This window comes from Hippopotamus amphibius, chromosome 9, assembly GCF_030028045.1.
Source record: "Hippopotamus amphibius kiboko isolate mHipAmp2 chromosome 9, mHipAmp2.hap2, whole genome shotgun sequence".
Classification (NCBI taxonomy): domain Eukaryota; kingdom Metazoa; phylum Chordata; class Mammalia; order Artiodactyla; family Hippopotamidae; genus Hippopotamus; species Hippopotamus amphibius.
The window spans coordinates 57070737-57083961 of record NC_080194.1 but is presented as its reverse complement, the minus strand read 5'-3'; the positions used below and the strand labels follow the sequence as shown (position 1 = coordinate 57083961).

The 13225-nt window shown below is 40.6% G+C and overlaps 1 protein-coding gene and 1 pseudogene across 4 annotated transcripts in view; one reads left to right on the top strand and one right to left on the bottom strand.

Annotated features, from left to right (window-relative positions):
- The window catches only part of PIWIL4 (piwi like RNA-mediated gene silencing 4), an 83525-nt gene that overhangs the window by 36376 nt on the left and 33924 nt on the right, over positions 1-13225 (top strand). For all 4 annotated transcript variants that reach the window (XM_057748619.1, XM_057748616.1, XM_057748618.1 and 1 more), the window contains 3 exons: positions 6192-6270; positions 8305-8436; positions 12539-12753. In XM_057748619.1, coding sequence (XP_057604602.1) covers positions 8379-8436; positions 12539-12753 — 273 coding nt within the window. In that variant the 5' untranslated portion in view covers positions 6192-6270; positions 8305-8378. The remainder of the gene's footprint in view (positions 1-6191; positions 6271-8304; positions 8437-12538; positions 12754-13225) is intronic.
- On the bottom strand, positions 1206-4932 carry LOC130860888 (60S ribosomal protein L37-like; annotated as a pseudogene).

Genomic DNA, 13225 nt, shown 5'->3' with positions numbered 1-13225 from the left:
AGCCTTGCAGATAAGAAGTACCCATCATGCACCTACACCATGACACTTCCGATCGAGACTAAATATGGACAAAAATCCCTCCCCGTCTTGGGAAGGTGGAGCTGAGATGAAATTCAGGGAATGTGACTCCCAAAACCTTTCCTTTCCAATGAATATTCCACCTCTTCATTTCTACATGCCACATAACCAGTTTGCCAAAGAAACTCAGGGCAGCTACTCACCTGAGTCTGCCTGCTCTGTGATTGAGAGCATACTATCACCTAAATAAATCCCCACTTTTCTTTCTTGACCTTTCTGTCTCATCCCTGAATTCTTTCTGCCATGAGACAAGAACCTCCTGTGCTGGTAATAACTAATTACCCAATTTTTGTTACAGGCCAAATACTACACAAAGTGTCATTATTATTATTTTGTTTAATCCTCAAAACAACCCTGAAAGGTAGCCATATCTCAGTGGTTCTTAATCTGGGACAATTTGCACTCCAGGAGACGTTTGACTGTGTCTACAGACATTTTTGGTTCTCACCATGAGAAGAGATAATGGTGTCTGGTGCGTAGAGGCCAAGGTTACTGCTAAACATCCTATAATGTATAGGGCAGACTCCCGAAATAGCAAACTATCTGGCCCCAAATGTGAACTGTGCCAAGGTTGAGAAATCCTGGCATACCTTTATCCTCATTCTACAGTTGAAGATACTGAGGCTAAATGAAATTAAGTATATTTTTTTGAGTGAGAAAGCTAGTAGGTGATGGAGTTGGGATGTAAATTCTAATCTGTCTGACTCTAAAGCCCATGTATGCTTGTAACTATGCTGTACATTCCCTATTACGGGGAATATATGTGCTTTTAAAAATCATATGTGGAGGGCACAGTGTGAATGATTTGTATGTCAGTTATTATAGTAATTATAACAGTTGAAAATGCAGATAATGAATGGAAATATTGATATTTCTGATTTCATAATAAGTTAGTATTTGGAAAATTAAAAGGATTTGACTGTTTGAAGGTGCCTACATGTGTTTTCAGTGTTTCTCATCACTCTGAGTCTTCTCACATCAATACAAGTCACATTTGCCAGGAGGTGGTCAATTTGGAAAACATGAGGTAAAGATAATATTCAGAAATAAAGCACAGATTTTCTTTTGTGTTGTTTTGTTTTGTTTTTAAACCAGAACATTTACTGCACGACTAATCACTGATATCCTCAAGATGAACTGGATGCTGCAACAGCTGCCCTCTTGGGTTTAGGTGATGTTTCTTCCTGGAATCCGTGCCAGAATCTGCGGTATACAATTTTCAGGTGCCTCATTCAACCAGTCCCAGTGGTATTTCGTCTTTTAGCTTTAGCACTACAGTTATACTTTCTCTTTAGCTTGGCAGGGTAGCCACATTTGCCACAGGTCGACTTCTGAAGGTGGTAGACCTTAAGGCCACAGCAGCGGCACAACATGTGCAACTCATTCTGACGCTTTCCAAACAATGACGTTCCCTTTGTCACGTCGCTTCTGCTGCCAAGAGCAAAGAGAAGCACAGATTTGCAAAAGCAGATTCCTCGTCCAGGTTCTGTTTCCCACCTGCCCTACATTTTAGCACGCAGTTTATGATCATTCAAAACTTTCAGACTCATTTGCTTTCAAAGAAGCGTATTATTCATTAGAGTAGCTTCACTCAGCCAAGTTCAAGACTGGCCATCTCTGTCCAAGGCCATCATACCTCTTGCACTTGCCAGCCCTCAGGGCTAATGGTTTCCCAAGACAACGAATAAAAGAGTATTCTGATGGGAAATAAATAGAATGAAGAGCATGGCATTTTATATAGGACTGTAACTATAGAACGGGCTGGAACTAAAGTCAGACAGATCACCTTTTTGGAGGGAGATGAGTAGGAGATGAGTGGATGTGATGTGGGCTTTAATGCAGATAGACCTGAGTTGGAATCCCAGCTCTGCCACACAAACTGTAGTACCTCGGGTGAGTCACTTAAGTCTTCTAAGCTTCAATTTCCTCATCTATAAAATGGCAACAATAATGTTTTCAACAGAGCCAGGCATACCACAGGTATTGAATAAACATTAGCTATTATGTTTATTTAACCTTACGGCTTCAAGCACAGAAAGTTGAATTCACCATATTCTTCAATTCATTATGCTTGGTTCTCATTGATCGGTGCAAGTACTACACGGAATTACATTTTGCTTTCCTTTTTTCACTTCCCCCATTACCACTCCTATTCTTCTCCCCTATATAGGTACTCAATTTATTGTTTGTTATATAACCTTGGATATACGTGTTTCACTGTAAAATATTAGTACACATCCATGTACGTGTCCCTAATGTTTTAATAATTCACATGTGTGATATTTTGCCATAGAATAGATCTCAATCTTGTTTTTTCTCCATTCAACACAATGTATTTAAGATTTATTCATGTTGTTGAATGTACCTCTTGGTCATTGTTCTTGACTGTTGGCCTAATTTTTCACTCTATGCATCTACCATATTTCACCTACTTATTGCCCTTTCTGATGGACACACAGTCTGCTCCCCTGCAAAAACTTTAATGAACAGTCTGTACATGTGCCCTTATAACTTTTGCACAAGCTTTTGTTAATCCACAGCTGTATTTAACAAAGTTCTACACATATTCATAATTAAAGTAATCTTTGAAAATTAGGATTAGAGGGACTTACTAGGTGGTGCAGTGGTTAAGAATCTACCTGCCAATGCAGGGGATACAGGTTCGATCCCTGCTCCAGGAAGATCCCATATGCTGCAGAGCAACTAAGCCCAAGAGCCACAACTATTGAGCCCATGTTCTATAACTACTGAAGCCCGTGAACCTAGAGCCCATGCTCCACAACAAGAGAAGCCACCACAATGAGAAGCTCACACACCACAATGAAGAGTAGTCCTGCTCGTTGCAACTAGAGAAAGCCTGTGTGCAGCAACAAAGACCCAATGTAGCCAATAAATAAATAAATAAACAAACAAACAAATAAATAAATAAATAATTTATTTTAAAAAAAAGAAAATTGGGATTAGAAGGGAGCTTCTTTAAGATGATAAAGACTAAACCAGATATTTACAGCAAATTCAAAATGGAGACATTTCAGAGACAGTCGCCTTAAAGTAAGGAAGAAAACTAGAATATCAGCTATCACACTGTACAGGAAAATTTGACCAACATGATAACATAAGGAAAAGAAATAAGAATAAGAATAAGAAGGGATGAGATAAAATTACTATTATTTGTAGATGATATGATCATCTACATGTAAACTCAATGAAATCAAAAGACAAGCTATATGAACTAAGGAGTTCAGCAAATTTGATAAAACAATATCAACTTACAAGAATCCATGTCATGTATCTATATTAATAAAAACCAGTTGGAAAATGTAATGAAAACAAGATATACTTCAAAATACTAATAAAACTATAAATTTCCATAAATTAAATAACACAGGAGACTTTTATGAAAAAATTAAATTCTATTAAAGGATAGAAAGAAAAACTTGAATAAATGAAGAAATATAACACTGTAAGAGTGACAGTTCTTCCTAATTTATATATTCCATACAATGTGAATTAGAAATTAAGCAGTAGTTTTAAACAAGCCTCACAAGCATATTTTAAAATTTATGTGGAAGAATAGTTTGCAAAGAATAAATTGAAAAAAAAATCAAAGAATAAAGACTTGCCCCACCAGATTTTAATAGTAATATAAAGAAATAATAATTAAAAGTGGTAAAATAGATATAGATAAGTAGAACAGAAATGGAAGGCATAAAATCAGATCTAGGTATATATGGGGATTTGTATTTGCTGGTTGTGGCTCCACAACCATTATATAAGGTTTAACAGATGACGTTAGGGGAAAACAGCTCATTATAGGGAGATAAAGTTAGATCCCTACCCTACGTCATATATATCATGTAAACATATATTTATAAATATAAATAAACTCTTGAAGGACACAAGGAGACTAATGTGAACAGTGAACTTATAAAGTTAATAAAAGAAAATGTCATATGACGTCCTTGTAAATTTACAGCAGGGAAAATTTTCTTTCAAGAAAACCCCCAAAAGGACAAACCACAAAATTACAAATTAGTAGATCTGACTACATCAAAATGAAGACTTTTGATTAAATAAAGAACTTTATAGTTAAAATTAACAATTGATAAATCATGAGTAGATATTCATTATGTTAAGAAAAAAATTCTTCTAAATCACAAGAATAACATGAGAAATCCAATTTAAAACAGCAACGGATATAAACAGACAATTCACAGAACAGCAAAACTTCCAACAGCAAAACTCCACAGCTATCACATATATGAAGAGGTGGTTACACTTTTTTTTTTTGTATTCATGCATATTTTAAAATACGTTCTCCCAATACCCCAGTAGGTGAGTCAGATCTTTCCAGAAACAGCATTTACATGACATATTCAAAGACATCTGAAGTCAGGAGTAGAAGTAAGCAAATAATACAGACAAAAAGTAACAGCATGATGCAACCTTATATACACACATGGGCAAAAACTAGAAAGTTGGGTAATGCCAAATTTGGAGGGGAGGGTGGATGAAAACAGAAGTCTGGGCGCAGTCTTCCCACCCCCTCCTGCTCACGTGCTCCCCCCACCCCCACCGCGGGACCTGATGGGCTGTGCGCTCTGCTCCACCCACGCGTGAGCCTCGGCTGCGATTCCAGCCCGAGATCTACCACTTCCACCGCGTCCGTGGCATGCCGGTGAAAAAATACCCTTGTTGAGACTTGGCTGCCTTTGAAGTCACTCTGGGAGCACTGCGAACATGAGCGGCCGGGCCCGCGCGAGGGCGCGAGGCTTGGCCCGCAGCCCCAGCGCCGCGGAGGTGGGGAGCATCCAGGCCTCGCCAAGGGTGTGTAGAACGCTTAACAGCTGGCATTGTGTCGCTCTCTCCTACATCTCTCTCCTTCGTGGACACCGCCTTCCTCGGCAGATGTCTCTTCCTCTTTGCTAGGAAGTAGTGGCATATCTTCTCTTTCAGCTTTGAGTCTTTCCAGGATTTCTCACATTCCCCTCCCCCCGCCCTTGGGCAGCTTATCTGAGTAAGATATTAATGTAGATATTTTGGCCAGTGAAAAGGACTGAAAATGGGAGGCAAGTATATCATTAAGGTTTAATTACTTCATTCGTTTGTAGGTCTCCTGGTGAAAATGGCTGTACCTTCAAAGGTACCGTTATGTGGTATATAATCTAATATGATCTGTCTCGCTATTTCTTTTTTATCAATATTTTTAATGATAAACTTTCAGAGTATTTCAAAGTAGATTTTTCTTTTATTTCCCCCTCGCTATTTCTTTTTTAAAAAGAAATAATCTCAAACACAAATGAAGTTTAGAATCAGCCACTGTTTCTTAAGCAACCACTGTGCACATCCATTAGTCGTAGGCAACTAGGTTAAATTCAGTGGCAAATCAGCAAGTTTTGAGTGATGTTATAACTACACCTAGTATTTGGAGAAATACTTAGCAAAAACTCTTAGTATTTGGAGCAATACCTTAGTCCAAAAGTGTTCAAATGAGTAGTCTGTGGTCTGCCTTTACTGTCATAAAGAGGTCTTCTCTTGATTTTATCCATTTTTTTAAAGCACACTAAGATTTATATCTTCTTGAACAGAGAATTACTGTGAAGAGAAAATATTAATGGTTCCCTTCACCTGTTTTGTGAAATTTTGGACCGGTTTATTCAGGAGAGTCATCATCTGAGCTGGTGACCCAGATCCTCTGGGCTCAGTTTATTTTCTTGCTACAAACATGTTCACATCAGAGGCCCCATGTCTGAAGGCTACAGAAGCATGAGGTCTACAGTTCCTTGTACCACATTCTACCTGATGAGCTCCTTGGGTGCAAGGATCACACCTCTGCCTCTTTCCATCTCCAGGGGCTAAGGGCTGTATCTAACTCACAGTTGGCACTGAAATCAAAGATTGATGAATGGGGAAAACTGTAGCTTGTTCTTATCTTTTTTTCTAAAATGGGCAATCTTTTCTCCTCTCTCAAGCATCTTACCTGCTAACATTTTCTTTTCCCAGCTCATGGTAATCTAATGACATAGGGCAGGATACCATTGTCATCTTGTGATAAGGTTTTAGTTTATGACTTGACTTCTTAAATCTGACCAAATATTTTCCCCCCTTTTTAGCCTCCATCTGTTGCTCTTAGTGACAGTGAAGCATCTTCTAGCAGTGACCACGTGGGAACAAGCGGGATTTCACAGAAATGTAAGTGTAGCTCCATCTATTCCATCCAGGTCCATCCCATCTGAATGGAATGGGAGTGACTCTACTAAGCCTTTCAGCAGCAGGCTCACTTCTTGAGCATCCTGTCTTCCTTTTCTTGAAGGACCCCCCTGTGTTTGTTGTGTTTCTTTGGGACTTTCAAACACAGAGTCTGCCACTGAGTTTCCTGATGGTGCTTAATAGTTGGCAAATATTAGGGGGCCAGTTTTTCTGATTCTGTCTGTTTACTGAATAATTCTGAGAATATATTTTTAAATTCTTTATGACATATAAATGGCAATACCATTGCCTTGCAGGGATGGTAGAAACCTGGCATGCCTGTTGCCCCTTCTTTTTTTCTTCCCCACCCATGATAGACCTCACCATTTGATGGTGGCTCTCTTCCCTGCAAATCCAGATTTGGCCTCAAGATACTTGTCAACGTGCTACTACAAGTAGCCGCTACCACACAGTGCAGGTTGGCATGCGTGATGCACTAGTTTGCTAGGGCTGCCATGAAGGAGTACCACAGACTGGGTGGCTTAAACAATAGAAACGTAGTGTCCCGTTATTCCAACCCTACTGCCACCATTGAAGTGTTATTCCAACTTTTCTTTGGGAATTTCTTTCCACATCTGCTGTGCCTTCTTGTGACTAGCAAGTGATGGAAACCCTTCATCCTTTGAGGGTAGACTGATTTTTTTTTAATTGTAGTAAAATATGCAGAAAGTTGACCATTTTCACGGTGTTAAAGTGTACAGTTCAGTGAGGTTAAGAACATTCACATTGTTGTGCAACTATCACCACCATCCATCTCTAGAACGTTTTTCATCTTGCAAAACAGAAACTCTGTACCCATTAAACAATAACTCCTCATTTGCCCCTCCCCCCAGACAATGGAAACTACCATTCTACGGTAAATTGAATTTTTAGAAACCACCAACCATCTTTTGAAACCAAGATCAGTAAATGATATGGATAATCTAGTGAGAATAATCAAATTTTTAAAAATTAAATTAATTTTGTGATTTCCTTGGGAGACTCTGGCTTTAGTGAGAAGGGTATGGACAGCAATTTTGGGCAAGTGGGTAGTGCCATTTGCGGTAGTTGCACACAGTGACTGTATCAAAGGACAGTGGTCAAGTCAGAGTCCTAGAGATTTGTCATACAATTCATCATATTACTTTGTAGTAATAATTCTGTAATATAAAATTTATGTTTTCACATTATCTTCTAAGTGCCAAAGTTGTATCCAGAAAATTAGCATCTCTTTTTACTTGTTTAAAGAAGAAAATATTCATCAGGAAACAGATTGTAATCTCACATTTTCTAGAACCGAACAGTAAGTGACATGTCCCAAGGTGACATGCTGACTTTCATTCTCAGGGGAATGATCTAGCATAAACTGTGATGGCAGTGTCTGGGCATTTGTCTTCTTGTGATTGGGAAAGGTGAGAGATTCATCCCCAATCTGTACAGAAGTTGATGTGGACAGTCTTAGTCTGTAATCTTTGGGTGTTACACAAGAGCTGCAGGAGGGCGGCCAGCCCTCCATAAATGGGGGTGGAGTGGGGTGTAGGGAGACAGAGCGTCCTCCTTAGCCAAGAGGAGAATCAGACCAGCCCCAAATGTTATGAGGTAGGACTAACTCAGGGTCTGTTACTTCTAACGAAACATACCATGCTTCCTTCACAATTTTCAGTTTTCAGGCTGCAGACTTCTGTATGGTCATGACTGTGTTCAGCAGTGTGGGCCAGTTTTATTAAAAGCCACAAAAATCTGAGCTTTGGTGCTAAATGCACTTTTTGGGGGGAGGGCTGTGCCATGCAGCATGTGGGATCTTAGTTCCCTGACCAGGGATTGAGCCTGGGTCCTTGACAGTGAGAGTGCAGAGCCGTAACGACTGGACCGCCAGGGAATTCCCTCTAGATGCATTTTTGATGTCGTGGTTGTAAACAATATCACTCACATGAAATGTTATTTTATATGTATAATATTAATAATATATAATATTTTGGTGTTCTTTTCACATTTTAGATGAAAGTGGTCTGTCTTCTGGTGATCCTGGATGTACCGTCAAGGAAAGAGGTGGGAAAATCAGACGAGAGATCATGGATTTGAGTGTCTGTACCAGAGAGAAATTGGCCCATGTGAGAGACTGCAAAAGAGGTACCCAATCTTCATGTTACTTACTTTTTAATTTTTATTTTCATTTATTTACTTTTTGGCCATGCCACGATGCACATGGGATCTTAGTTCCCCAACCAGTGATTGAACCTGGGCCCCCTGCAGTAGAAGCACAGATTCCTAACCACTGGACCGCCAGGGAATTCCCTACTCTATTTTTTAATGTTACCAAATCTTGCTTAAGAAATTCTTTTTTTAGGGCTTCCTAGGTGGTGCAGTGGTTAAGAATCCACCTGCCAATGCAGGGGACACGGGTTCGATCCCTGCTCCAGGAAGATCCCACATGCTGTGGAGCAACTAAGCCTGTGCGCCACAACTATTAAGCCTGCACTTTAGAGCCCGTGAGCCACAACTATTGAGCCCATGTGCCGCAGCTACTGAAGCCCACGCATCTAGAGCCTGTGCTTTGCAACAAGAAAAGCCACGACAATGAGGAGCCTGCGCACCACAACAAAGAGTAGCTCCCGGGACTTCCTAGGTGGCACAGTGGGTAAGAATCCACCTGCCAGTGCAGGGGACACGGGTTCGATCCCTGCCCCAGGAAGATACCACATGCCGTGGAACAGTTAAGCCCATGTGTCACAACTATTGAGCCTGCGCTCTAGAGCCTGTGAGCCACAACTATTGAGCCCATGTGCTGCAACTACTGAAGCCTATGCACCTAGAGCCTGTGCTCTGAAACGAGAGGCCACTGCAATGATAAGCCCGCGCACCACAATGAAGAGTAGCTCTACTCACCGCAACTAGAGAAAGCCCGTGTGCAGCAATGAAGACCCAACACAGCCAATAAAATAACTAACTAAATAAATAAATTTAAAAAAAAAGAGTAGCCCCCACTCACCACAACTAAAAAAGAAAAGCCCGCACACAGCAAAAAAAAAAAAAAAAAAGAAATTCTTTTTTTTAAAAGATTGATGACATTAAGTTTTTTTTTAATTAATTAATTAATGAATTGGCTGTGTTGGGTCTTCTTTGCTGCACACAGGCTTTCTCTAGTTTCGGCGAGCAGGGGCTACTCTTCTTTGTGGTGCGCGGGCTCCTCATTGTGGTGACTTCTCTTGTTGCTGAGCCCAGGCTCTAGGCGCATGGGCTTCAGTAGTTGTGGCATGTGGACTCAATAGTTGTGGCTCATGGGCTCTAAAGCACAGGCTCAATAGCTATGGCGCACCGGCTTAGTTGCTCCACGGCATGTGAGAGCTTCCTGGAGCAGGAATCAAACCTATGTCCCCTGCACTGGCAGGCAGATTCTTAACCACTGCGCTGCCTAGGAAGCCCGCTTAAGAAATTTTAATTTCTAGATCTAAAATAAACAAGTTCGTATATTGACTTAAAAGGTATGTATTGAACATCTGCTATATTCAAGGTATTATCTAGACACTAGTTGTTTTAGCCTTAATTCTCTTTTATTTTCCGAAACTACATTCCACTTGTTGAAAACATTTTCTTACACCTACATAGGAAGGGTTCCACAAAGATGCTTTGTCTCTTTCCTAAACTTTTTCCTATGTGGTGAAGTCCTTTCTGGATTTCAGCTCTAAAGAGAAAAATGTAGCCTATTTGGGGAATTTTTACTCAGATTCTGGGCTTGCCGTTGAAATCGCACCTAGGATTGTATGTGTATTTTCAGGAAAAGTAGGCCTGTTGTTTTCATAGGATTCTCAAAAGGCTTTGTAACTCCCTCCAAAAGTTAAGACTCACTGATGCAGATCAGTCTTTTTCAAACTCTTTCAAACCATGCATCAAAATTAAGTAGATAAATTGTTATCCACCATACACATACTATACAAACAGAATTGAAGCAAAGTTTCATGAAACATGTTCCTATGGGCAGGGCACTCCGATCCATTCTGTTATATTCTAGTCTTTCTATGAAATGTGATGGTTCACCTCACTTACTTTCATAACTGCAGCACTAATGGGTCATGATTACAGTTTGAACACAGTGGTTTAAGTGATCTCAAAGGGTATTGCCAACTCTGACATTCTAGATGACTTCTCTTTGTCCATTAATATGAACAGCTAAAATATGTTGCCATGTCCTCTGGGAGAACAATAACAAAAAAGCTTTTCTTTGATTAAAATAGCACACTGATTCCTTGTTCCTCCTGGATATTTACACACGTCAATAAAAAAATATAGCCTGCCATATCAGTAAACAAAGGATGTCGCAGCCGTCAAGCCACTGCAGCCACCCCCAAGGTGAGCCCTGAGGGAGATCAGGATGGAGATAAATGGGCCGCCCACTGTCAAGTCCTCAGTCACTGCACCTGCTCTCCAATGATGCACGCTGAGGAGACTCAGGATGGAAAAGCACAGGATACTGGCCCCAGATAGCTGAGGTGCACATCAAAGGAATGATTTCAGTGAGCCCTGATTTTGCATCTTCCCGAATATAGAAAAGTGCTAAATTCATTAACTGGAGACATCTGTTTTTCTTTAATTAACAGTAATCTTTTGACGTTCCGACCACCTGGTTTTTGTGGCAAAATCTACTATATATCTACCCTACCTCTTTGGAGCAGTCTCTCAGAGCTGTCTGAGATTCTGTATCCTGGGCTTAAGCCCTCAGTTTTGCCTGCTGAATAAAACAAAATTCTTATCTTTTAGGTTGTGCATTATTTCTCAGTTGACACACAGGTCAAAACTGAGGGAATAGTGCATAAGGTACACGATACTTTTTCTTCCTCACCACCTTAGGGCTCATGTTTCCACTTCCTCCATGAGAAAGATAAAAAATAGTGACTATTTGATAATTCTTTCCTATAAGACAAACACTGTATGATTCCCTCCAAGGAGAGATGAGAAGTACTTCCTCTGTGCCCTCCTAGATGGAGTTTACACCATCCTGGGCACTGACCAACTACATCGTGGCCATCTCTGAATTAGTTCCGTAGATTCTGAAGAGGTGAATAAAAATTCTGTAGGGGATGGAATTGCTGGAAGCGCATATGGCCTCCCTGTGCCTGCAAAAAACAGAAGCCCAGAAACACTGTCTGTTCTCACACAGGGAAGATGTAAAATTTCTTCCTCCATCCCCAGTTGCCCCCTTATCTCTGGGGGGCCTTCTCTGGGACCTAGAGAGCCATCTACCCACTGGCTGAAGTGTTTCAGAATTTTCTGAAGTATGGTGAACTTTTGATTATCTGGATTTCCAAGAAGATGGGGGTTGTATTCACGGTAAAGACTGGATGGTTTCTTTATAATCTGAGAGCACCCTAATTTCAGAGTAGCTTCTGAAACTTACCGAACCAAACTTGGGTCCCCTCACCTGTGCGCATGCGTGCAGTAAAGCCGGTCTACTGACATCGGGTTGTGGTGAAGGAAAGTGCACCGTTTATTGTAAGGAGATGTACAAGGAGTCTAGGACAGCTGGTGCTCAAAAAGCCCAAACTTCCTGATGGGTTTCAGCAAAGCATTTTTAAGGGCAAAGTGAAAGAGGGGCGCCCCAGGGTTTGTGATCAGCTCGTACACAGTTCTCTGATTGGTTGATAATGAGGTAACAGGGGTTAATGTTATCAATCCTTTGGCACCAGTAGGTCTGGAGGGGGCTACATGCTCATGGTCATCAAGTAGTTAATTTCTTCCATTTGGTTGGCGTTTTAGCATCTGTAGAACAATTCAGGAAATGTGCACTAGATACTGATGCCTAGGTACTTCAGAGAGGCGCTAAAGCTGAGGATATGGGGGAGGGGTCTGTCCTGGGAAGGCCCCATTGGTTTCTGCCCAGTTACAGAGCTATTACTTGAACATATGAGCTGCACAGAATCAGCTGGAAGGCAAGCTTTGGAAGGAGTCCTAGGGTAGTTGAATTCAGCTGTTTCTCTTCTCCCCAAAAGAAGAATGTCAGTGTCTGCTCTTAGGTTCTTATGAGGCCTGCTTTGCACACAATCCTTTTGTTTGCAGGGCTCCGTAAGGTTATCAGGCTGCTAGTTACTAGAGCTTACCCTGTGTCACTGAACAAGAACCCTTGTTTTCCAGAAACAATTATGCATATGCAAATACATTTTTTGAATGCTGTGATTAATATGAACATGATGTGATTTTTTTTTTTGGTTAAAGCACATCTTTTATTTGTTTTCTTCAGGTTCCAGTGGAATACCTGTGAAGCTGGTCACAAATCTTTTTAATTTAGACTTGCCCCAGGACTGGCAGCTATACCAGTATCATGTGACATATAGTCCAGATATAGAATCTAGAAGGCTGAGAATTGCTCTGCTTTATAGTCACAGGGAACTTTCCAACAGAGCAAAAGCATTCGATGGTGTCATCCTTTTTCTCTCACAAAAGCTAGAAGAAAAGGTATAGTATGGTTAATTTTTTAATATACACACATATGCACATATTATACTCCTCCATGTAGATTTTAGAGGTTAGCTGATTTTCGTGACAGTTGGCATGAGGGTTTCACTCACTCCTTTTCTCTTTCCTATTCCCATGCCTGAGAGCAAGACTTCTTAATTAAGACCTCATTAGTAATTGATTTCTTAATTAAGAAGCTAATGATCTGGCATTTTAAAAAGAAGAGCTGTAATACAAACACTGCTTTTTCAACTACTTTTTTAAAGGCAAAGTGTCCTTTTTAAATAGGAATCCTTTTTAAACTTTTCCCAAAATAGACAAGCGTTTAAGACACAGGGACTTCCCTGGCGTCCAGCGGTTAAGACTCTGAGCTCCCAGTGCAGGGGGGATGGGTTTGATCCCCGGTCGGGGAATCCCACGTGCCTCACAGTGCAACCAAAAAAAAAGGAAAAACAAAAAGTTTAAAAAACAC